The sequence below is a fragment of the Boleophthalmus pectinirostris genome, unplaced genomic scaffold (assembly GCF_026225935.1).
Source record: "Boleophthalmus pectinirostris isolate CB_2022bp ecotype Guang Dong unplaced genomic scaffold, ASM2622593v1 HiC_scaffold_1, whole genome shotgun sequence".
Taxonomy (NCBI): domain Eukaryota; kingdom Metazoa; phylum Chordata; class Actinopteri; order Gobiiformes; family Gobiidae; genus Boleophthalmus; species Boleophthalmus pectinirostris.
Genome location: NW_026570970.1, coordinates 3,255,436 through 3,282,318, shown reverse-complemented (window position 1 = coordinate 3,282,318; position 26,883 = coordinate 3,255,436). Strand labels below are relative to the sequence as shown.

Below are 26,883 nucleotides of genomic sequence, written 5' to 3'. Positions count from 1 at the left end.
CTAAACCAGGTCTAAACCAGGTCTAAACCAGGTCTAAACCAGGTCTAAACCAGGTCTAAACCAGGTCTAAACCAGGTCCAAACCAGGTCCAAACCAGGTCCAAACCAGGTCTAAACCAAAACCAGGTCCAAAACCAGGTCCAAACCAGGTCCAAACCAGGTCCAGGTAAACCAGGTCTAAACCAGGTCCAAAACCAGGTCTAAACCAGGTCTAAACCAAAACCAGGTCTAAACAAACCAGGTCCAAACCAGGTCTAAACCAGGTCCTAAACCAAGGTCTAAACCAGGTCTAAACCAGGTCCAAACGGTCTAAACCAGGTCTAAACCAGGTCCCCAAACCAGGTCTAAACCAGGTCTAAACCAGGTCCAGGTCTAAACCAGGTCTAAACAGGGGGGGGTCTAAACCAGGTCCAGTAAACCAGGTCTAAACCAGGTCTAAACCAGGTCTAAACCAGGTCTAAACCAGGTCTAAACCAGGTTTTAAACATTTAAACAGACAGAATATGATATTTGTTATTGATTTTGTACAATTTTAGTTGTAAACTGTTTTTAGCTCAATAAAAATCTTCTGTCAACAAGACTTTTTTAAATATCAAAACCTGTGAAAAATGAGGATCTAGAGATTTGGATCTTTCAAGTTTCTAGTTTTTTTTATTGATTAATATCAGATTTTTGATGATGTTGACACCCAGATCGCCCATTCACACAGTAAAATACCCGGTTTTCAAGACATTTATTACCTGTAAAAACGTTAATAAAACAAAACGCGAGACAGAAGTTTAAAGCTGAACTGTGGAACATGTGGGGGGAAGCAGCGGGAACTTATCTGAGTGTAAATTGTGTTCGATAGTGAGAGCGCAGACCGTTCGGTTTGTGAGAGTTTGTTATAGAACCGGCCGGACGAGTTCAAACCCGCCTCAGTGGAGTGACTTTACACCAGGTCCGTTTAAACTATAAATATAAATATGCAAATGAGGCAGGAAGTGCGCAGCAGCGTGGAGTCTGTCCTGGGACTCAGAATCAGAACCAGAACTAAAACGGGTGCAGACAGAAAGGAACTCGGAGCTAAATCTTGCACAGAGCATCTTTTTTTTCCTCAGAGATTAAGGTTTTCTGTGCACTGTTCTTGTTTTAAATCAATAAATAATGATGGTGATAATAAGGTCCTGGTCTTTATGTTTAAACTTGCACATCAGGAAAACCGGATCCAAATGAAACTGAACGGTCAAAACGCTAAACTCGGGAAATGCTGGAATGTTTTTGACCCCTGGAGTCCGAGCTCAAAGACACAGCGAGTGAAATATCTGAAAAACGCTACAGAAATAGTGTGACCAGATGTTTCTGTTAACCCCGGGACAGTCCCGGTTTTGAGTCTGTGTCCCCCGTCCCAGCAGATTTACGCAAAACCACTGATTTGTCCCAATTTGTACAAGAAATGTCCCAATTTATACAAGAAATGTCCCAATTTATACAAGAAATGTCCCAATTTACAAGAAATGAAACCCAATTTATACAAGAAATGTCCCAATTTATTTTTTTACAAGAAATGTCCCAATTTATGAAATCCCAATTTATACAAGAAATGTCCCAATTAATTTACAAGAAATGTCCCAATTCAATTTGTACAAGAAATGTCCCAATTTATACGAAGAAATGTCCCCAATTTATACAAGAAATGTTTTCAAAAATTTTTACAAGAAATGTCCCAATTTTTACAAGAAACGTCCCAATTTATACAAGAAATGAAATGTCCCAATTTTTAACAATTTATACAAACCGATCCTGCCGACAGTAAAGAGATACATCAGTCATACATTTATTGAAGATCATTTTCTTCGTCAGATTTACAATTTTAACTGCCGTCCAATTTGTCACTTAGAATTTTTTAACTCTGAAAAAACACGTTTGAATTGTTTTTATGCTGAATTTTAGTTATTGAAATTACCAGAGTGGATATTTTCAAGCCCTCAGATTCAAACTCTGCCTTGGCATTTTGTAAAATTTGCCGTGAAAAAAAAGCAAAGATCCACTTTATGACAGTTTTTTGGCTTATATTTGTGCTGAATATTTAAAATGTGACATTTTTATTTAGAATTTGAAAAAAACAAATTGGAAAAAGTACACTTAAAATTTCAGCAGCTAAAATTCTGAATAAAAATAATTCAAACATCTTTTTTCAGAGTTAAAATAATTTAAAGTCAGAAATTCAGTTACAGTATATCTCTGTGCAAAAATATCAAAATACTGATATATCGTATCGTTTAATGTGCTGATACAGTATCGATATCGTGTTCTGCTGTATCGATATATCACCAAGAGTATTTTTTTGATTTATTTTACTCAATTATTTAGTTCCAGCTCCAGTTTTGTTGTTTGTTCAAAAGAAGGAAACTCGTTTATGCGACACATTTGACATTTTCACTGTTTTGAATTAAAATGTTTGTGTTTCATTTGAACTTTGCACAAGAAGAAGTGATTTAACAATAACTTTTAGTGTCACAGCCATGATTTGGACTTTATTTTTTTGTATCGAATTGATTTGAAATATATCGTATTGAATCGAAATTGCACTGTATCGAGGTTTGTTTCCTGTCGGCGACTTTTTAATGACACCCAAGAAAAACTGATTTAAAATACGATTTCATGGTAAATTTCTGCGAGGAAATGAGGATTACATCGATTTTACAGACTGAAAAAATTTGTTGCTTCGGGAAAATCAGTAAAATGACATAAACAAAGTCCGACATTTGGTCTCTACATTCACATTTCATTTTATTTTCATATAGAAGCTGATTTTCTAACTCAATAAATCAAGAGAATGGGACGTTCGAGCCGGGACGTTCGAGCCGGGACATTCGAGCCGGGACGTTCGAGCCGGGACGTTCGGCCGGACGGGGGGGGGGACTGTGTTGGACTGGACCGAGGTGCCACAGGTTTTGGGGTAAAGACGATTTGACTTCGGTTGTTGTGCGAATGTAAACGAGGCGAGTTCTGCCCCCGTAACACAACACCGGTGAACATGAGTGTGTCCGTGTGTGCGTCTGTGTGCGTTTGTGTGCGTCTGTGTGCGTCTGTGTGCGTTTGTGTGCCGGGGCATTGTCTTGTTACTGGGACACGGCGCACACACATCGCCCCAATGGCTCCCCTGGGACGCCGGTGTAAAGACGAGGGAGTCTCCGGTTCACGTCTCACGCCGACGAGCAAACGGTTTTGGGTTTCATATAAAAATGGAATCAAAAAGCCTGGGAAGATTTTCTGCTTTAGACTTTAGAACGACTAAAAACTGTTTGTACGGACGATTTATTGATTTATTTATTCAGGTCACAGGTTTATTCTGACTTTATTCCACAGAAAATTCATATTTAAACACAAACAGAGTGAAAAGGTGGAGGCTGAAGCTCGAGTTTATTCTGTTTTTACTTTAATTTTTTTGTCCGAGCTTCATTTTTAAACCAGTTCGTTCATAAAAACAGCGAGAAACAAACAAATCAGAAACAGGCAGAGGTGGGACAAAGTCTTAATTAAGTCTAAAATCTTTGACCTCAAGTCCGAGTCAAGTCCAAGTCGTCTGTTTGAGCGTCAAGTCATCTCAAATCTTTAAACCAGAGGTGTCAAACATACGGCCCAGGGGCCAGATCCGGCCCTCCAAGACCTTTAATCTGGCCCTCGGCTGATTTTCTACTAAAATATTTTAATGATATTTTCTATTAAAATCTTGGTCATTTTCTGCGCCGCTCGTTTCTTTCCAAACGAAAGAGTTCAGAATTAAAAGTGTTTAATTACAGTTCATTTGTCGACTCGTCTAAGCATCAAGTCTTCTCAAGTCACTGATGTTCAAGTCCAAGTCGAGTCCCAAGTCATTGATGTTCAAGTCCAAGTCGAGTCCAAGTCAAGAGTCAAGTCAAGTCAAGTCCAAGTCGAGTCCCAAGTCACAGAAGTTCAAGTCCAAGTCGAGTCCAAGTCAAGTCCCAAGTCACTGACGTTCAAGTCCAAGTCAAGTCCAAGTCAAGTCCAAGTCGAGTCCCAAGTCACTGACGTTCAAGTCAAGTCCAAGTCCAAGTCAAGTCCAAGTCGAGTCCCAAGTCACTGATGTTCAAGTCCAAGTCAAGTCCAAGACAAGTCCAAGTCGAGTCCAAGTCGAGTCCCAAGTCACAGACGTTCAAGTCCAAGTCGAGTCCCAAGTCACTGATGTTCAAGTCCAAGTCAAGTCCAAAACAAGTCCAAGTCGAGTCCAAGTCGAGTCCCAAGTCATTGACGTTCAAGTCGAGTCCCAAGTCACTGGTGTTCAAGTCCAAGTCGAGTCCAAGACAAGTCCAAGTCGAGTCCCAAGTCATTGACGTTCAAGTCCAAGTCGAGTCCCAAGTCATTGACGTTCAAGTCCAAGTCGAGTCCCAAGTCATTGACGTTCAAGTCCAAGTCGAGTCCCAAGTCACTGACGTTCAAGTCCAAGTCAAGTCCAAGTCGAGTCCAAGTCGAGTCCCAAGTCACTGACGTTCAAGTCCAAGTCAAGTCCAAGTCGAGTCCAAGTCGAGTCCAAGTCGAGTCCAAGTCGAGTCCCAAGTCATTGATGTTCAAGTCCAAGTCAAGTCCAAGACAAGTCCAAGTCGAGTCCAAGTCGAGTCCCAAGTCACTGATAAACTAGATTAAGACTTGGTACTCGACTTGGACTTGAACATCAAGTCACGACTTGCGAGTCCCCACCTCTGGTCACAGAACAGTGAAGTTCTACAGCACAAACTAAACCTCATGATCCACGTGTCTGACCAGAGTTAAACATTTACACTTATTTTAAAGTAGAACAGAGTCGTGCACTGGTTTAGATTTTCTGTACAGTTGTTCCTGAGCTCCAGCCCTTTTATATTTAACAGATCAACTCAATTTGTTATTTGAGTTTAAAGGTTTATAAAGTAAATAACACATTGCTCGGTTCATTATAAGTTGATCATGTGACACTCTTATTTTCTTTTTTTGCAAGATTAAGTTTGGTTTTGTATTGGTCTTAAATGTGTTGCCTAAAAAAACTCAACGGACAGAGAAAATAAAATGTGAAATTCATTCTGTCAAGATTTAATTCTCTTCTTTAAACTGAAACGTACTGAAGCTGGAAACTGGAGATCTGGATCGATATAATCGGTCGGCCAACGCAACGATATTTGCTTGGAGATTTAAGATTTAAGGTCGATACGGAAAAGTGCAGAGGCCCAACTTTTATCTGAGGATTTTGTACTAAAGGTGCACTGTGGAACTTTTCTTCTCGTCTCCATGGTGACGTTAGCGCTTTGAAAAACGCACTACAATTTCACCAACCCGACACGTTTCATGAGCAGAACGCACACGGTGTTGTAGTGGGAGAGCGCTCTGAACGGGGAGCGTCCAAGCAAATGTGTTATCATAACCCGCTAATACGGCCCATTTAAATGATATAATCGTTTTGTTTTGTTTGTTTTGTTGGTGCGAGGAGTCGTCAAACCTGAAGTGAAACAAACGGAGCCGCGACTCGAGTTTTCACACTTCGCTTTCACGTCGTCAAACAAACGTGACCTGTGATATAACGCGGCTCATTTGCATATTGTTCTAACGACGTGTGAAATAATCAACGAAAACCTCGACGCAGACCACACCCACACTCAACACAACAACTGTACAACAACGACGCACAACCAGGAAACACGACAAACTTTATCATTAAAGAGGAATTCTTGAGATTTAACGATGTTCCTTGGAATTTACTTTCAATTTCTAATGTAAAATGTTTTTATGTAAGATTTTATATTGTTTCTATTGTAGTCAGACTACAGAGGGCAGATAATACTCCCTACAACTGTACAACTCACCTTTATGTGACAGATAATACTCCCTACAACTGTACAACTCACCTTTATGTGACAGATAATACTCCCTACAACTGTACAACAACTAAATTTTATGTAACAGATAATACTCCCTACAACTGTACAACTCACCTTTATGTGACAGATAATACTCCCTACAACTGTACAACAACTAACTTTTATGTAACAGATAATACTCCCTACAACTGTACAACTCATCCTTATGTAACAGATAATACTCCCTACAACTGTACAAAACTCATCCTTATGTAAACAAATAATACTCCCTACAACTGTACAACTCATCCTTATGTAACAGATAATACTCCCTACAACTGTACAACAATTCACCCTTATGTAACAGATAATACTCCCTACAACTGTACAACAACTCAGCCTTATGTAACAGATAATACTCCCTACAACTGTACCCTTATATAACAGATAATACTCCCTACAACTGTACAACAACTCACCCTTATGTCACAGATAATACTCCCTACAACTGTACAACAACTCAGCCATAATGAAAAGACTTGCTTGTATTTTATTGTATTTTTTTATTTAAAAAGTGACAGATTGGAGCTTTAAAACTGAACTTTCTGTGCTTGAGTCGGCGTTTTGTTTCGTTTTGTTTCGTTTTGTTTCGTTTTGTTTCGATTTTGTTTCGTTTCGTTTCGGTGACGCCGCTGCTCTGTGAAAAACCTCAAACTACAATTAGTAAAACAATGAGGACGCAGTGTGAGCCGCGCTAACGACCGTTTTTCCGTTATTCCAACCACAGTCAAACCAAAACAAGCTCGGCCATTAAAGCATTAGCCACAAATTGCACGTTTTAAAAACTACAAAACGACAATTCACTCTGAGAAAGACCGAAGACGCCGGGCTGATCCGCGCCGGGGAGTTTTCCACCGTCTCTGGATCTGGACTAAACGTTGATCTGAGATTCTCCACTGATGATTTATTTGTGTTTAGGCAAATGTCCCGATTTGTGACGATGAGAGAAAAAAAAGACGTTCAACGAGGTTCACGTCACAAAAACAGAACAGAGGAGAGAGAAACGTGCAGCTTTGTCACGTAGAGTTTGGAGCCAGGTGTCATTGAGAAATTGCCGATATAATTCGATACGATATATTTCAAATCGATCGACAAACATTTTAATCCTCAAAACAGTGAAAATGTCAAGTGTGTCGCATAAAAAAATGTTCCTTCCTCTAAACGAATAAGAAAACTGTGGCTCTGTAACAAAATAATTTAGTAAAATACACCAAAAAACACTCTTCGATACTGCATCATCACATTAAACGACACGATATATCGATATTTAGATATTTTTGCTCACCCCGAGTAGTGTTCTCACCAAACTAAAGATACTTAAGACACTAGGGATGTAATACCGTGGGAAAACTCATGATTAGAGATGTAACAATATCCAAATCTCTCTGTACGATATTTTCACGATAAACATCTAACGATACGATATTTATTGTGATATTTTGTGGAGGCTAAACAGCTAAAACTGTGAATATTCTTCTTTTTCCTCTTAAAATGCCCCAACAAAACTTAATCCAAACAACTAAGAGTTAAAAGTGTTAGAACTGTTATTTCTTCTTGTCGTCTGCACTGAAATGGAGCAAAGGATCATGGTCTATGTAGTTCCTCTGTGTGTGTGTGTGTGTGTTTTTTTTAGTTATTACTGCATCGTAACTCTTCATTTAAACAATTTAAGTGCTCTTAAAGTGCTCTACCCATGTTCTAAAAGTGTTCTATCGGTGCTCTAAAAATGTTCTAAAAATGCTCTAAAAATGCTTTAAAAGTGTTCTATCAGTGCTCTAACTGTGCTCTAAAAATGCTCTCTCTGTGTTCTAAAAGTGCTCTAAAAATACTCTATCAGTGCTCTAAAAGTGTTTTATCAGTGCTCTAAAAATGCTCTCTCTGTGCTCTAAAAGTGCTCTAAAAATGCTCTAAAAGTGCTCTAAAAATGCTCTCTAAGTGCTCTAAAAGTGCTCTATCTGGGCTCTAAAAATGCTCTAAAAGTGCTCTAAAAATGCTCTATCAGTGCTCTAAAAGTGTTTTATCAGTGCTCTAAAAATGCTCTCTCTGTGCTCTAAAAGTGCTCTAACTGTGCTCTAAAAATGCTCTCTCTGTGCTCTAAAAGTGCTCTATCTGGGCTCTAAAAATGCTCTATGTGCTCTAAAAGTGTTTTATCAGTGCTCTAAAAATGCTCTATCTGTGCTCTAAAATGCTCTAAAAATGCTCTAAAAGTGCTCTAAAAATGCTCTAAAAATGCTCTCTGTGTGCTCTCTCTGTGCTCTAAAAATGCTCTAAAAGTGCTCTAAAAGTGCTCTATCTGTGCTCTAAAAATGCTCTAAAAGTGCTCTAAAAATGCTCTAAAAAGTGCTCTAAAAATGCTCTCTCTGTGCTCTAAAAGTGCTCTAAAAATGCTCTCTCTGTGCTCTAAAAGTGCTCTAAAAATGCTCTAAAAGTGCTCTAAAAGTGCTCTATCTGGGCTCTAAAAATGCTCTAAAAGTGCTCTATCTGTGCTCTAAAAGTGCTCTATCTGTGCTCTAAAAATGCTCTCTCTGTGCTCTAAAAGTGCTCTATCTGTGCTCTAAAAAAGTGCTCTCTCTGTGCTCTAAAAGTGCTCTATCTGGGCTCTAAAAGTGCTCTATCAGTGCTCTAAAAATGTGCTCTCTGTGCTCTAAAAGTGCTCTATCTGTGCTCTAAAAATGCTCTAAAAGTGCTCTAAAAGCTCTCTCTCTGGCTCTAAAAATGCTCTATCTGTGCTCTAAAAATGCTCTAAAAGTGCTCTAAAAGTGTTCTATCAGTGCTCTAAAAATGCTCTAAAAGTGCTCTAAAAGTGCTCTAAAAATGCTCTAAAAAGTCTAAAAGTGCTCTAAAAATGCTCTATCAGTGCTCTAAAAGTGTTTTACTCTAAAAGTGTTCTATCAGTGTTTTATCAGTGCTCTATTAGTTTTCTATCAGTGTTCTATCTGTGCCAATTTCAGTGCCCGTATCTTTGCCCGTATCTTTGCCCGTATGTGAGTAATCATTGGAGCAGAGTACAGCGCAAGAGAGCGTCTGTTTACACAACACTCCAGTCTGTTTGAACAAACCTCTTCTGTCAACGAGGCCGGAGAACGAGCACCGAGCCGAAGCCGAGAGCCAAGAGCCAGGAGCCAGGAGCCGGAGCGACACAAGAGTCCTGAGGATTACACGCTCTCATGGACTTAAGGGTTTATGGACTAAAGCTACGAGTTTATTCCACACTCAAACAGAGCTGTCAGAAACGGTCCTCACACTCACCAAGACCACGAGACTAAATATCCACAATATATCGTACGACCTGCGTGAAGTCGCCCCCGTCGAACGCACAACTGCACAAAAAATACATCAGGCGTTTGTGCTGCAGAAAATTGCGTCATGACCAGAAGTCTGGATCAGTCTTGAGTAAGTCGCTTTGATTCATAATAATTTGTATCGTAACAGACTTTTCCACAGCCCCAGATCGTTTCTCTTCACTCGTTTTGTGGAGTTTTGTCAAAGTCGCTGCCGTCAACTGAGCGGAAATTCACACAAATAACAACCGTCACAGCACGAACGAAATACAAAAGTTTCTTATGATTTTCTGCCAGTTTTGAGGCCGTTTCACATTTTGAGAAGCTGGAAATAAAACTGTTCATATCTTAAAAACCAGAATCACACAAACTAAACTTTTCGCAGCACAAACGAAACAAAGAGCTGACTAATTTTAGAGCAATTTGAAGTTTCCTGGAGGCTGCTGACCACAATTTGACCTGTAAAAGAGTCGTTAATATTTCCAAAAATAAAGCCGCACAAATGAAGAACAAATTAATGAAGTATTTTTGTGTAGGTTTGTGTTTGACGAGGCGGCAGGAATCGCCAAAGTAGTCGCCAGGACATCGTATAATCTTGTTGTTTTACTCAAAGTCTTTTAAATAGCACAACTATAATTTACAGTTTTAAGTCATGCAAAACTGTAAATTATATTATTATTATTAGGGATGTAACAAGAACTGAAATATCGTAATATCGTATCGTCGAAAGTCTCACAATAACATCGAATTACAAGTTTCTTTGCTTAAATTCATGGTTTTAAAGAAGCAACAGTTTACAAACATCAGGAACTACATTTCCCATGATTCATTTCAGAACAAACAACATGAAGAAATATGTAAACTAACTAAATAAATATTGTACTGTGAGATGCACATTGTTTTCCACGTTTTTGTGAGAAAGGGATAATCGTCTGCCTCAAATTGTTGCCTGGTCTCAAATAAAAGCCTGGTCTCAAATAAAAGCCTGGTCTTTTCAGTGATTGAAACAAATAAACTCCCTGGTTATTTTTTTGTTGTGGTACTCAAATTCTTTAAAAAAAAAATATTTCTTTTGCAAATTATATTATTATAGTACGACATTTTCCCAGTTTTTGTGATGAAGGGATTTAATCGTCCATCCCAAATTGCTGCCTGGTCTCAAATAAAAGCCTGGTCTGTTAAGTGATTGTAAAAAACAAACTCCCCGGATATTATTTTGCTGTGGTACTCAAATTCTTTTAAAACTTCTTTCTTTTGCAAATTATATTATTATAGTGCAATATTTCCCCAGTTTTTGTGAGGAACTGATTAATCGCCTGCTCCAAATTGTCGCCTGGTCTCAAATAAAAGCCTGGTCTGTTAAGCCATTGAAACAAATAAAGTCCCCAGATATTTTGTTGTGGTACTCAAATTCTTTTAAAAATTCTTTCTTTTGCAAATTATATTATTGTAGTACGATATTTTCCCAGTTTTTGTGAGGGATGAATTAATCACTTGCTCCAAATTGCTGCCTGGTCTCAAATAAAAGCCTGGTCTTTTCAGTGATTGAAACAAATAAACGCCCTGGATATTATTTGGTATTTTATGTTATTTTCAAAAAAAATTTAGTCAGTTGTTCACTTTTGTCCGTTCCTGCCCTCTACTCCCCCTGCAGGCGGCGCTCGTGCACTGCTCCCCGTCGTTAAAACTCCATTAAACCTCGTTGTGGAGGGTTTTTTTTTCGAGGTGTAAACACGCACACACCTGGTCCACATCAGGGCCCGGCTTTGATCGCTCGCTCTCTCCCTCGGCTAATGAGTCGGCCGTTCACTCCCACATGTTCTGTACATTAACCCCCCCCCCTGACCCCGCCCCCTCTCCCCCTGACCCCGCCCCCTCCCTCCTCGCTCGGGGACGTGGGGGAGCAGTGTTGGGTGTTGTCTACAGCTGGAGTGGAGATGTCTCTGGTTACACGGACACTCCCTGCTGCTCCACAAGCCGCTGCAGAAACAATGGGCCCCGACTCAAAAAAAAAAAAAAAAAAACACCAATTTTATTACATAACTTTCTCTAATAAGACTAATTAAAGCTGCGCTGCGGGACGTTTTTCGCCGGAGGGTCTGGCACCGGCGAGTCCACAGAGCGGCTTTGAAAAAAAAATATAAATCACACGTCGCTCCTGTTTTTGAGGGATTATTTCAGCACAAAAACGCCTGTGACGGAGTAAATGAAACGTCTTAAGTTTAATGCCGAATTCTGGAACATTCCAACATCTCCATGGAGACGTGGAGGCGGCGGACCCTCAAACAGAAAAGTTACACAGTGCACTTTAAATCACCGCTGAATCGAAAAGGCAACGTGAACGGAAACCTCGTTTACTAAAACTAATACTCGAAGTTTTAATGGTTAAAGTAAAAGTTGTAGTACAATGACAGTATGACAATGGGAGTAGTAGTAATTCCCTGCAGTAGCAGTAGTAGTAGTAGTAGTAGTAGTAGTACAGTATAATCCCCTGCAGTAGTAGTAGTCATACTTGTAGTCATAGTTGTAGTAGTAGTAGTTGTAGTCATAGTCTTGTAGTAGTAGTAGCAGTATAATTTCCTGCAGTAGTAGTAGTAGTAGTAGTAGTAGTAGTAGTAGTAGTAGTAGTAGTTATAGTAGTTGTAGTAGCAGCAGTAGTAGTAGTAGTAGTAGTAGTAGTAGTAGTAGTAGTAGTAGTAGTAGTAGTAGTAGTAGTAGTAGTAGTAGTAGTAGTAGTAGTAGCAGCAGAAGTAGTAGTAGCAGTTGTAGTAGTAGTAGTGGTTGCAGTAGCAGTAGTAGTTGCAGTAACAGTAGTAGTAGTAGTAGAAGTAGTCATAGTCGTAGTTGTCATAGTTGTTGTAGTAGTAGCAGTAGTAGTAATAGTAGTAGTAGTATTTGCAGTAACAGTATCAATTCCTGCAGTATTGGTCAACCACAAATCGTCCTTTTACAGTGGAGGTTTTGCCACCTGTGTGTCTCCATGGAGATGTTCTTGTTTTGCCTTGAATGTTCCACAGTAAGGCATTAAAAGTCCATCCATCTCCATGGAGACAAGCAGGAGACGCCAGCGGACCAAGTTACAGGTCAGATCTGTGGAGAGGCGAGTCTGATCACAGCCAGAAGGTGCAGTTTTAAACGTATTCTTAAAAAGGTACTGCGACTTTTCTGCTCGTCTCCGTGGAGATGAGCCTTGAATGTTCCAGGGCAGGGCATTAAATATAAATCTCCAAGGAGACAAGTAGGCGATGCTACAAGGCAGAGTTACAGGTCAGATCTGTGGAGAGGCGAGCCCGATCACAGCCAGAACACGTTTTACACTGTATTCCTAAAAGTACTGCAACTTTTCTGGCGTGGAGTCAGTCACCTGCTCGTCTCCGTGGAGAGATAAGCACTTGACTTGAATGTCCCACAGCAGGGCATTAAATATAAATCTCCATGGAGACACTAGGCCAAGCTGTAGGTTAGATCTGTGGAGAGGCGAGCCTGAACACAGCCAGAACATGCATTTTAAAAACATATTCTTAAAAAGGTACTGCGACTTTTCTGTTTCGTCTCCGTGGAGATGAGCCTTGAATATCCCACAGCGGGGCATTAAATACAAATCTCCATGGAGACCAAGTAGGCGACACCACTGGCCAGAGTTACGGGTCAGATCCGTGGAGAGGCGAGTCAACTCACAGCAACAATGCAGGTTTTTTTAAGGATTTTTTTAAACACATGCAAAAAAATACAAGTTAAATGCCACACTGCGGAACTTTCTCGGTGGAGGAAAGTTCCACAGCGCGTCTTTAAACTGCACTTTCTCTCCCCTCTCACTCTCTCTCTCTCTGGTCTTACACAACCTCCCGCTCGCCCAGGTAATAAAAGTGTGAGGAGTGAGAGAGAGAGAAACCGGTAATGCCAGATCGTCGCCGTGTCGCTCCAAACCGCCGCCGCCGCCGCCGCCGCTGCTGCTGCTCCACTTTTCTTTTTCTTTTTTTTGTTTTGCATAATTACGATGTTCAACCGTCCCTTTTCGCACGCCGCCGGATGCTCTCATGCCTCAGCTATTTTTTTTTTTTTTTTTTTCACGCGCGCTCTGACTTTCCCCTCTCAATGCAGCCTTTCTTCCGCAGCTTTTCCTGCTCCTTCTTCTTCTTCTTCTTCTTCTCGGGTTTTATTGTGCGTCTGAATGAGCAGCCGAGGCCGCGGGGCAGGGCTGCGGCTCCACAGGAAGAAGCTCGAGCTCGAGACTCAACCGCCGCGCAACATCACCGAGACCAGTCGACTAAAGAATCTAAATCTGAGACTAGAAACAGAATCTAAACGCTTTTTTTTCTCGTAGGTATCGATACTAAAAATGTCCCATTCACACACGGACACAACAGAATCTTTAGACAGTGTTGGGAGTGTTACTTTTAAAATGTAATCCCCTACAGATTACAGATTACACACCCCAAAATGTAGTTTGTAACAGAATCCATTAAATTACTTAAAGTGAGTAATGTAATCTGAATACTTTGGATTACTTGATTTGCTGTAGAGAAACAAAGACGAGGAAATCTTCACTTGAGACGTTTTGTCTGATAAAAGAAAATAATAAAAAGCCCAGACTTTAACTGAACCAAATTCAAAATATTATTGATAGAAGATGAGGAGGCACAGCATGGTTTAGTCCTGTTAAATCCTGTTTTAGTCCTGGTTTAGTCCTGGTTTAGATCTAGTTTAGACCTGGTTTAAAACTAGTTTAGACTTGGTTTTAGTCCTTGTTTAGTCCTGGTTTAGTCCTGGTTTAGTCCTGGTTTAGACCTGGTTTTAGTCCTGGTGATTAGTGTGATTTAGTGTCTGGCAATGAGTGGAATTACCAAGGAAAAAAAACAAAAACAAAACAAAAAAAGGGATTTAGCCCAAAATGTGAAAACAGTAAAATCCCTCTGTGTAATCCATTTATTTCAACAAAGTAACTGTAATCCAATTACCACTCACTGAAACAGTAACTGTAACTGAATACAGTTACTCATCATTTGTACTCTGATTACTCCAGTACATGTAATCTGTTACTCCTCAACACTGCCTTTAGACCAGGAGTGTCCAAACTTTTTTTTTAATCAAGGGTCACATTTCTAAACACAGTGCAGTGAATAAGTGAAATCTGTGCAGGTTTAACACGTGTGAATGAGACATCGGTCTTTTATTCACACTAAGATCCTTAAAACCAAACACTAAATATTAAATATCAGCTTTATCAAGGTCGATTTTCAAAAAAAAAAACTTGCAGTAAAAAAATATTTGGGTAACACTTTATAATAACTACACCTTATTTAGCCTTAATAAAGGATGAACAAAGGCTTAATTAATAATGAACAAAGACTTAATTCATAATGATTAGTAACTACTTAATTACCACCTTAATTAGCACTTGCACTTAATTTGCCTGTGCTGTAAATAGTTACTCATAATTATTTCATACTTAATTACTCATGAACTAACCATTTATTAATCATTAATAAGCCATAAGAGAATGATTTACTAATAATACAATGTTAATTCAGGCAGCTGTTATCTGTTAGTTAAGTCTTTTTGAGAGCTTTTCTAAAGTGAAGATGAATTATACTTTATTCAACATTTACTAAGCGTGAATCATTATTAAGTCTTTGTTCATTATTAATTAAGTCTTTGTTCATGCTTTATTAAGGCTAAATAAGGTGTAGTTATTATAAATTGTTACCGATATTTGTTAATTGATGCAAGGTCATTTGGGCCAATTCACCTGGAAGTCTGAGGGTCAAGAAAAATTTGTCTGAGGGCCGCATTTGGCCCCCGGGCCATAGTTTGGACATGCCTGATTTAGAACGATCTTTAGAAAAGTATAAAAACACAGAGTCTAGATCAGTGCTTCCCAAACTTTTTTTTTTTCAAAGTCCCAAATCTTCACGGCCCAAGTCCATAGACGTTATTCGTAAATCACTAAATAAAAGGTGTGACCGTTACTGGACATTAAATCTTTCCTCTTTTGGACGTTTGACCTCTGAGTCCCAACAGAACCGACCTGGACGCTGAGGAACCACAGATACAAGAACATGTGGGAAGAGAAAAGAAAGTTCACACATGTGAAGAAAAACACAACATTCACACGCGTCACATCTGCAGCTCGACTCTGGATGGACTTGAGGTCGTCATGGCAACAACACAGAGTCACAGACCTGAGTTTGGAGAGTCAACGTTTTAACCTCATGGACACGGCACTAAACCAGGACTAAACCTGGACTAAACCTGGACTAAACCAGGACTAAACCAGGACTAAACCTGGACTAAACCTGGACTAAACCTGGACTAAACCTGGACTAAACCAGGACTAAACCTGGACTAAACCAGGACTAAACCAGGACTAAACCAGGACTAAACCTGGACTAAACCTGGACTAAACCAGGACTAAACCAGGACTAAACCAGGAACTAAACCAGGACTAAACCAGGACTAAACCTGGACTAAACCTGGACTAAACCAGGACTAAACCAGGACTAAACCAGGACTAAACCAGGACTAAACCTGGACTAAAACCAGGACTAAACCTGGACTAAACCTGGACTAAACCAGGACTAAACCAAAACTAAAAACCAGGACTAAACCTGGACTAAACCAGGAACTAAACCAGGACTAAACCAGGAACTAAAACCAAAACTAAAACCAGGACTAAACCTGGACTAAACCTGGACTAAACCTGGACTAAACCAGGACTAAACCAAAAACTAAAACCTGGACTAAACCTGGACTAAACCTGGACTAAACCAAAACTAAAACCAGGACTAACCCAAAACTAAAACCAGGACTAAATCAGGTCTAAACCAAGTCTAAACCAGGACTAAACCAGGTCTAAAATTGGGACTAAAACCAGGTTTAAACCAGGGCTAAAATCAGGTCAAAACCACATCTAAACCAGGACTAACACTTGCCACGCGGGGGTCAATTTGAAAACCTCTGGTCTAAAGAAAAACATTTTTTATTCTCATCGTAGTGTCAAACTTTTCTTTAGTATCGAAATCAAATTATAAAAATATAAATATGAAACTGAGAGAAAAGTTAAATCACTGGGTTCACAGTCTGAGAAAAACTGTAAAAGAGGAAATTTATGACCAAAAATCACAATTTGAATGAACGAAATTCTCCAAAAGTGCAGTTTAAACTTTATTCTCCAAATAAGAAAATCTCTGGAGTTATTTTGCATAAAAGCCTGAAGCGGAGATGTGCACAAACACGTCCTCGAACCAGATCCTCCCGCTGATTTCACTTCACTTTTATACATTTAAATTTCTCTAACGTGAATTGGAACGGAATCGCTTCACCGCCTCGTCTCCACGGAGATCGTTTTTTTTTTTCCAAATGATTCTAGAGGCGAAGTGACGGCGCGTGGAGTTTAAAAACACTGTGGAGCGATGACATCACGAGGTGGAACAGTCTCAGTTTGAGCGAACTTGTAGCAGTTGCAGTAGTAGTAGTAGTAGTAGAACTCGTAGTAGTAGTTATAGAAGTAGCAGCAGTAGTAGTAGTAGCAGTTGTAGTAGTCGTAGCAGTTGTAGTAGTTAGTAGTTGTAGTAGTAATCGTAGGTAGTAGTAGTAGTAGTAGTAGTAGTAGTAGTAATAGTCGTGGCAATCGTTGTAGTTGTAGTGGTAGTAGTAGTAGTAGTAGTAGTAGTAGTAGTAGTAGTAGTAGTAGTAGTAGTAGTCGTAGTAGTCGAAGTAGTGGTAGTAGTAGTCGTAGTAGTAGTAGATGTAGAAGTCATAGTAGTAGTCATAGTTGTATTCGTATTTGTAGTCGTAGTAGTAGTAGACGTAGAAGTTGTAGTAGTATATTAGTAGCAGTAGTACTAGTAGTAGTAGTAGTAGTCATAGTAGTATATTAGTAGCAGTAGTAGTAGTAGTAGTAGTCATAGTTGTATTCGTATTTGTAGTCGTAGTAGTAGTAGTAGACGTAGAAGTTGTAGTAGTATATTAGTAGCAGTAGTACTAGTAGTAGTAGTAGTCATAGTAGTATATTAGTAGCAGTAGTAGTAGTAGTAGTACTAGTTGTATTGTAGTCGTAGTAGTAGTAGTAGTAGCTGTAGTAGTGCCTGGAATGTTCCACAGTCAGGCATTAAAAGTATCCATCTTTTTGAGTAACGCTTCACCCTCGAAATGTTCTGTTCCACCTTGTGATGTCATTTAGTGGTTTGTCTAACGTTATTATCGTCAAACCGTTGTAGTTGTAGTACTAGTAGTAGTAGTCTTTGTAGTCTTTGTAGTAGTCTTTGTAGTAGTAGTAGTAGTAGTCTTTGTAGTAGTAGTAGTAGTAGTAGTAGTAGTAGTAGTAGTAGTAGTAGTAGTAGTAGTCTTTGTAGTAGTAGTAGTAGTAGTAGTAGTCTTGTAGTAGTAGTCTTTGTAGTAGTCTTTGTAGTAGTAGTTTTGTAGTAGTAGTAGTAGTAGTAGTAGTCTTTGTAGTAGTAGTAGTAGTAGTAGTAGTCTTTGTAGTAGTAGTAGTAGTAGTAGTAGTAGTCTTTGTAGTAGTAGTAGTAGTAGTAGTAGTAGTCTTTGTAGTAGTAGTAGTAGTAGTAGTAGTCTTTGTAGTAGTAGTAGTAGTAGTAGTAGTAGTCTTTGTAGTAGTAGTAGTAGTAGTAGTAGTCTTTGTAGTAGTAGTAGTAGTAGTAGTAGTAGTCTTTGTAGTAGTAGTAGTAGTAGTAGTAGTCTTTGTAGTAGTAGTAGTAGTAGTAGTAGTCTTTGTAGTAGTAGTAGTAGTAGTAGTAGTAGTCTTTGTAGTAGTAGTAGTAGTAGTAGTAGTAGTAGTAGTAGTCTTTGTAGTAGTAGTAGTAGTAGTAGTAGTAGTCTTTGTAGTAGTAGTAGTAGTAGTAGTAGTCTTTGTAGTAGTAGTAGTAGTAGTAGTAGTCTTTGTAGTAGTAGTCTTTGTAGTAGTAGTAGTAGTAGTAGTAGTAGTAGTCTTAGTAGTAGTAGTAGTAGTAGTAGTAGTAGTCTTTGTAGTAGTAGTAGTAGTAGTAGTAGTAGTAGATTTAGTAGTAGTAGTAGTAGTAGTAGTAGTAGTAGTAGTAGTAGTAGTAGTAGTAGTCTTTGTAGTAGTAGTAGTAGTCTTTGTAGTAGTAGTAGTAGTAGTAGTAGTAGTAGTAGTAGTAGTCTAGTAGTAGTAGTATAGTAGTAGTAGTAGTCTTTGTAGTAGTAGTAGTAGTAGTAGTCTTTGTAGTAGTAGTAGTAGTAGTAGTAGTCTTTGTAGTAGTAGTAGTAGTAGTAGTAGTAGTAGTAGTAGTCTTTGTAGTCTTTGTAGTAGTAGTAGTAGTAGTTTAGTAGTAGTAGTAGCTTTGTAGTAGTAGTAGTAGTAGTTTGTAGTAGTAGTAGTAGTAGTAGTATAGTAGTAGTAGTAGTAGTAGTAGTAGTAGTAGTAGTCTTTGTAGTAGTAGTAGTAGTAGTAGTAGTAGTCTTTGTAGTAGTAGTAGTAGTAGTAGTCTTTGTAGTAGTAGTAGTAGTAGTAGTAGTAGTAGCTTTGTAGTAGTAGTAGTAGTAGTAGTAGTAGTAGTAGTAGTAGTAGTAGTAGTAGTAGTCTTTGTAGTAGTAGTAGTAGTAGTAGTAGTAGTAGTAGTAGTAGTAGTAGTAGTAGTAGTAGTAGTAGTAGTAGTAGTAGTAGTAGTAGTCGTCTTTGTTCCAGATGATTGTAGAAGTGAAGCAGTGTGGAGTTTAAAAACACGGTGGAGCTCTCGTCCGCTGTATAAATGTGCAGAGTTTATAAATGTTTGAGTTCATTCAAACAAAAACCCGAGTCCAGTTTGTCTTTGTGTTTGTTTGTTTGGTTTTTTTTTGGGAGGAAACAACATCAGAACAAAATCATCTTTAAAAAAAAATAAAAATGACGTAAATCCGTAAATCATTAAAAATCATAATTCACGTGAAAAAAAACCTGGAGTCGGAGTTAAAACAGATTCTTTTGTGTTGGAGTTACGAGTTTGGGCGGATGTTTAATGTACATTCCTTTACGTTGAGACAAGCCGACGGGATCACGTGTCGGGCTTTTCTCACAGATACTCGCAGGGAACTAAAGCCGCATTATGTCACTTTTCTGCTGGAGTCCACGGAGTTTACGGTTTTCCCTTATTTGCTTAAACATTTCTATCGCCACGGAGACCGAGTCAGACAGAGCTCCAGGTCAAATCTGAGGTTTTTCTTGGTGTTTTTGAGCTCTAAAATCATCTGAAATGGAGTAAAAGTAAAAGTAGAGCAGTTTAAAGTCACACTGCGGAACATTTATTCACAAAAAAGCGCAAAATTGAAGTTAAAATTGAAGTTTTATTGAAGTTTAAACAGGGCGTATCAATAATATACAGAATCTGTGTGACATTTGTTGATTTGTTTTTCAAAATAAAACAAAAAAAAACTGTTTTCTTTGTTATTTGTCTCCAAAACCAAAATGAAAAAACAGATAATGGACTAAACCAGGTCTAAACCAGGACTAGACCAGGACTAGGCCAGGACTAGACTAGGACTAAACCAGGTCCGGGACCAGTCCAGAACCAGACCAGGACTGAAACCAGGACTTAGACTGGGACAAAATAAGGACTGAGTCTGGGACCAGACCGGGAACAGGACCAGGACTGAGACCAGGACTGAAAACGGTCCTGGTCCAGTCCTGGTTCAGACCTCATTTAGTCCTGGTCCAGTCCTGGTCCAGTCCTGGTCCAGTCCTCATTTAGACCTGGTTTAGTCCATTATCCGTTTTTTTTCCATTTTTCATTTAAACACCAAATCAAAAACTGAAAAAAATGAATCATTATCTGTTTTTTTCATTTTGGTTTTGGAGACAAATAATGAAGAAAATTTTAGTTTTTTTTCATTTATTTTCTTATTTTTAGTTTTATTTTGAAAAACAAATGACCAAACGGCACAGATTCTGTACTTTCCTTTTACACTGACAGAAGCTTTTGCGATCACTTCTTTCGTGTTTCTTTGTTAAAGTTACACTGCGTAACTTTCCAGTCCCGTCACCTGCTTCTTGTTTCTATGGACACGCCTTTGCTCTGCCTGGAATGTCCCGCAGTGTGACTTTAAACAGCTCTACTTTACACGTTTTAATCGCTCAAAAACACCTCAAAAAACGTCGATTCTGACTGTGAGCGGCGTCGCCTCTTCGCAGATCTGACCTGTAACTCTGTCCGGTTTGGTCGCCGTGGAGATAGAAAAGCGTCCGGCGCACCCTCCGCTAGAAAAGTTACACAATGCGGCTTTACTTCCTTTTAAATGAACGTTATTCGCGGAGCTCGGTCGTGTTTGAAACGCCAAACCCCGATTGGTCGGTTGATTTTAAACGACGTCGTCCTGTGTGTTCGTTTTTACGGGTCGTGTTCTGGACGTCGTTTGGCGAAGTCATTGGGTTTCGGGCAGATCCTCGTTTCACATCTCGCCTGTTTACCGCCGTCGCCGCCGCCGGTCGTAAAATAAGATAAGATAAGATAAGGTTTATGTATCGAAAGTGACGACAAAGTACAAGACTCAGAAAGCCTCAAGAATCAATTTGAAAGTCTGGTAACACTTTATAATAACAACACCTTATTTAGCCTTAATAAAGCATGAACAAAGGCTTAATTAATAATGAACAAAGACTTAATTCATAATGATTCACACTTAGTAACTACTTAATTACTACCTTAATTAGCACTTGCACTTAATTTGCCTGTGCTGTAAATAGTTACTCATAATTATTTCATACTTAATTACTCATGAACTAACCATTTATTAATCATTAATAAACTATGAGAGAATGATTTACTAATAACACAATGTTAATTCAGGCAGCTGTTATCTGTTAGTTAAGTCTTTTTGAGAGATTTTCTAAAGTGAAGACGAATTATCCTTTATTAAGCATTTACTAAGCACGAATCATTATTAATTAAATCTTTGTTCATTATTAATTAAATCTTTGTTCATGCTTTATTAAGGCTAAGTAAGGTGTAGTTATTATAAAGTGTTACCGAAAGTTTTGTGTAAATTATCAACAACAAAGCCTTTTGTTTTTGAGAGAAATGTTAAATAAAAGCATCGTGGAAGTAAAAAAATAATCATTTGAATAATCGTGATTTCAGTATCGACCAAAATAATCGAGCAGCTGTAATTTTAACGTCTTAACGCCTGAATTTATAAAGACACAGTGTATAAAAATAAATGTTTAGTGTGTTTTTGCCTTTACGTTGAGGGTAAACTGTTCTCCTCGGGGTCACACTGACCCAAAGAAAAAATGTTTTTCCTTCCCGCTCTCTGGGGGCGGGTCAATCAAACCTAAAACTTTATTTTCTCACTTGGCAAGAATTTATTTGAAAATACATTTTTGGGTCTGATTGACCCGCCCCCAGAGAGCGGGAAGGAAAAACATTTTTTCTTTGGGTCAATGTGACCCCGAGGAGAACGTGAGGGTCAAATTGAGATTATTTATTTGACATTTGAAATTTGGGTATTTTGCAAATTTGCGACAACTACAAGCGCTGGGGGAATTTAACCCACAATCTCCAAATATATATCGAGATCCAAACGGTTTGTCGCACATTTGTGACGGTCGACGTTAAAGGGATGAACTTTGGAGACATAAAAAAATAATAATAATAATAAATAAATAAATAAAAATAAACCAAAACACAACTTCAGGTCTGTTTCTGAGGTGAAAACAACATTAAAACACGACTTAAACCTCACAAGAGTCTGTGAAATCATTCTGTAAGAACTTTCGTTATTTCATTATTAAACTTTCGTTTAACTCAAAATCAGAAACTGGGACAAAAAAAACGAGATTTTGTTTGTTTTTACGTCAAAATGGAGTCTGTATTTTACTTTTTTGAGTTCAAACCAAAACAAAGTAGACACACAAAGAGGAATGGACACGCAGAGACGAGAGCAAATAATTGTTTGTTTGTTTGTTTTTTGAAATGCACAGGTGACAGGTAAGTTCAGACAAAGAAACAGGGAAAAAAATGAAACAAAACACAACTCCAGGTTTGTTTTTGAGGAGGAAACAACATTAAAACACGACTTAAACCTCACAAGAGTCTGTGAAATCATTCTGTAATAACTCATTTATCTCCTTTAACACGTACATTTACGTAAAGTTATGATTTTTCATTTGAACCGTTTTAATTTAAAGTGATAATAGTCGAGCTTCCACGGTTTAATCGGTTCTGACACATTAAACCGATCAGATCAGAACACGCGGGATTTCCCCACATGCAAAACCACTCGGCCATTTAAATCGGTTTGGTAACTGCAGCAGCCAATCAGAAACCGGGACAAAAAAACGGGATTTTATTCGTTTTTTGCGCCAAAATAGAGTCTGTATTTTATTTTTTGAGTTAAAATCAAAGCACAACGTGACAAGTCAAGAGGAATGGACACACAGAGACACGTTAAAGCAGATCATTGTATTTTGTTTTTTTGTTTGTTTTTTTTTTTTTTTAACCACGCGCAGGTGTCAGGTACGGTCAGACAAAGAAAAGGGCAAAGCGGCGGTTTCCGTGCTGCGGACGCCGGCGCGCGCGTACACGTACACGGTTAATTGGGTCTTACCTTGAGCCGTGGAGCTTCCCGCCAGCAGCGAGGCGATGAGCAGCAGCCACAGGTATGACATCATGGGAACACGGTGTACCGGGTGCGGGCGAGGGGGCGAGCCGCGCGGAGGTGTCCGGGAGGCGGGTCGGTGTCGGCGGTGCTGCGGCGGAGGTGTCCCGGTGAGGTGTGGGGCTCTGCGGGGCTCTGCGGGCTGCCGGTGCGTGCGTGGCTCGGTGCGTGGCTTGGTGCGTGCCGTGCGTGGGTAGGTCGGGGCTGGTCGGGGCTCGTGCGCTGCGCTGTGCCGCGGACGGTCCGGAGCTCGGTCTGGATTGAAGGAGGCGCGCGCGCGGGGCTTTATTAACGGGGGCGGGACCGGTGAGGAGCGCGTGGGGCTGGGGCACGCGCCTCACTCACGGGCAGAGGTGGGAGAGTAAGAGTAAGAGTAACGATACTTCACAATAATGTTACTCGAGTACAAGCGCCGAGGAGTGAACAAGAAATGACCAGAGTAACAAAGTACGTTACAAAATACACTTTAAAACAAGTATTTAGTGTTTTTAAGTAAAAACATTTACACAAAACCGGTGATTATTCTCAGTTTTACACAAGAAATGTCCCAGTGTCTCTATTTTTAATCCATTTTATCCCTGACAACAGTAAAGAGAAACACAAACTGACATTTGTTTCAGTAAAATACAGAAAATTCTGCTTAAAAACGACAAAACACAAAGAAAACCAGCACCAAAAAAGCAGAAATGTCCCAGTGTTTTATTTTGAAAATCTGGTAGAAAGACAAATTAGTGATTAAGGAATTACCAAAGTAACTGAGTATGTTACAAAATGCACTTTAAAGCAAATGATAAGTATTTTTAAGTAAAAACATTTATCCAAAACCAGTGACTTGTCTCAGTTTTATACAAGAAATGTCCCAGTGTCTCTATTTTAAATCAATTTTATCCCTGACAACAGTAAAGAGAAACACAAACTGACATTTGTTTCAGTAAAATACAGAAAATTCTGCTCAAAAACGACAAAAGCACAAAGAAAATGTGACTAAACTGAGTCATGTTTTAGTCATAAATGGACCAGGTGCAAACGAGGAACGTCCCAGTGTTTTATTCTGAAAATCTGGTCAAGTAGAAATGACCAAAGTAACCGAGTATGTTACAAAATACACTTTAAAACAAGAATTTAGTATTTCTAAGTAAAAACATTTATACAAAACCACTGAGAAATGTCCCAGTGTCTCTATTTTTAATCCATTTTATCCCTGACAACAGTAAAGAGAAACACAAACTGACATTTGTTTCAGTAAAATACAGAAAATCTGCTTAAAAACGACAAAACACAAAGAAAATGTGATTGTACTGAGTCATGTTTGTGCCGAGGGGAGAACAGGAGTTTGGTAATTATTACCAAACACCACAAACCAGGGACGTCCCAGTGTTTTATTTTGAAAATCTGATCAAGTACAAGAACCAAAGTAACCAAGTACATTACAAAATACACTTTAAAACAAAAATTTAGTATTTTTATTTGTAAAAACATTTATACAATATCACTGATTTGTCCCAGTTTTATACAAGAAATGTCCCAGTGTCTCGTCTCTATTTTTGATCAGTTTTATCCCTGACAACAGTAAACAGAAACAGAAACTGTCATTTATTTCAGTCAAATCTGCTTAAAAACAACAAAACACACAAAAAAATGTGATTAAACTGAGTGATGTTTGTGCCGAGTTCAGAACAATTTTCCTTAATTATTTCCAAACACCACAAACCAGAGACGTCCCAGTGTTTTATTTTGAAAATCTGATCAAGTAGAAGAACAAATGTGATTAAACAAATGTCAGTTTATTTTTCTCTTCACTGTTGCAGGATCAGATTTGTCCAAAATAGAGACACTGGGACATTTCTTTTATAAAACTGAGACAAATCAGCGGTTTTGTGTAAATGTTTAATGTGTTATAAATGTGCTTTAGTCATTTCTACTTGATCAGACTTTCAAAATAAAACACTGGGACGTCCCTGGTTTGTGGTGTTTGGTAATAATTACCAAACTCCTGTTCTCCCCTCGGCACAAACATGACTCAGTTTAGTCACATTTTCTTTGTGTTTTGTCGTTTTTAAGCAGATTTTCTGTATTTTACTGAAACAAATGTCAGTTTGTGTTTCTCTTTACTGTTGTCAGGGATAAAATGGATTAAAAATAGAGACGAGACACTGGGACATTTCTTGTATAAAACTGGGACAAATCAGTGATTTTGTATAAATGTTTTTACTTAGAAATACTAAATTCTTGTTTTAAAGTGCATTTTGTAACATACTCGTTACTTTGGTCATTTCAGAATAAAACACTACGTTTCGTTTGCACCTGGTCCATTTATGACTTGACTCAGTTTAGTCACATTTTCTTTGTGTTTTGTCGTTTAAAGCAGATTTTCTGTATTTTACTGAAACAAATGTTTTGTGTTTCTCTTTACTGTTGTCAGGGATAAAATGGATTAAAAATAGAGACTGGGACATTTTTTGTTTTGTATAAATGTTTTTACTTAGAAATACTAAATTCTTGTTTTAAAGTGCATTTTGTAACATACTCAGTTACTTTGGTCTCGTTTTTTTTTTTGTTTTTTTTTTGTTACTTTTGGTCTCTTTTGATCAATTTTATACCTGCAACAGTAAAGAGAAACGGAAAGTGACATTTGTTTCAGTAAAATACAGAAAATCTGCTCAAAAACAACAAAACACAAAGAAAATGTGACTGGACTGACTCACATTAGTCATGAATGAGTTGAGTACAAAATAATTTTCCTTAATTACACTCTCGATTTACAACTGTATTATTACCAAACACCACAAACCAGAGACGTCCCAGTGTTTTATTTTGAAAATCTGATCAAGTACAAGAACCAAAGTAACTGAGTACGTTACAAAATGAACTTTAAAGCAAGAATTTAATATTTTTAAGTAAATATATTTATCCAAAACCACTGATTTGTCCAACTTTTATACAAGAAATGTTCCAGTGTCTCTATTTTTGACCAAACTGATCCTGCCAACAGTAGAAGAGAAACATAAACTGACATTTGTTTCAGGTAAAATATAGAAAATTCTGCTTAAAAACAACAAAACACAAAGAAAATGTGACTAAACTGAGTGATGTTTGTGCAGAGTACAGAACAATTTTCCTTAATTATTTCCAAACACCACAAACCAGAGACGTCCCAGTGTTTTATTTTGAAAATCTGATCAAGTAGAAGAGCCAATAGTGAACTTTAACACAACTATTTAGTATTTTTAAGTAAAAACATTTTCAGGGCATCACTGAGAGTCATTTAAAGGTGTTATATGACACAAAATTCACTCCAGTGAGATTTAAATCATCTTCTAATGTTGTTCCCTCCTCAAAAACAGAACTTGTCTTCTGTCCTGGAGTCCTGGAGTCCTGGAGTCCTGGAGTCCTGGAGTCCCGGAGTCCCGGAGTCCCGGAGTCCTGGAGTCCCGGAGTCCTGGAGTCCCGGAGTCCTGGAGTCCCGGAGTCCTGGAGTCCTGGTCCCGGCGAACATCCAGGGATCTTGCTGAACATGCCGAAATCGGTGTGGAAATTCTCCTTTTACTTTGCAAATGAGAATTAAAGAAGTGGCCCAGATCTGAAGGAACAAAACCAAGTAAAGTATAAAAACAAAACCAGGTAAAGGGTTAAACAAAACAAAACCATTTAAAGGAGTAAACAAAACAAAACCAGGTAAAGGAACAAAACAAAACCAGGTAAAGGGGTAAACAAAACAAAACCAGGTAAAGGGTTAAACAAAACAAAACCAGGTAAAGGTAAACAAAACAAAACCAGGTAAAGGGGTAAACAAAACAAAACCAGGTAAAGGAACAAAACAAAACCAGGTAAAGGGATAAACAAAACCAGGTAAAAGAGTAAACTAAACAAAACCAGGTAAAGGGATACACAAAAACAAAACCAGGTAAAGGGATAAACAAAACTAAACCAGGTAAAGAATAAACAAAACCAGGTAAAGGAACAAAACAAAACAAAACCAGGTAAAGGGTTAAACAAAACAAAACCAGGTAAAGGGATAAACAAAACAAAACCAGGTAAAGGAACAAAACAAAACCAGGTAAAGGGATAAACAAAACCAGGTAAAAACGTAAACTAAACAAAACCAGG

At 38.5% G+C, this 26,883-nt stretch overlaps 1 protein-coding gene across 1 annotated transcript in view; it reads right to left on the bottom strand.

Moving 5' to 3' along the window:
- Positions 1 to 26,292, bottom strand: part of si:ch211-39i22.1 (retinitis pigmentosa 1-like 1 protein) — a 143,197-nt gene extending 116,905 nt beyond the window's left edge. The window contains exons 1-2 of the mRNA XM_055150718.1: positions 26,124 to 26,292; positions 22,726 to 23,112 (exon numbers count right to left, since the gene is read on the bottom strand). Of these exons, the coding sequence (XP_055006693.1) occupies positions 22,726 to 23,112; positions 26,124 to 26,292 (556 nt within the window). The remainder of the gene's footprint in view (positions 1 to 22,725; positions 23,113 to 26,123) is intronic.
- Positions 26,293 to 26,883: the final 591 nt, after the last annotated feature.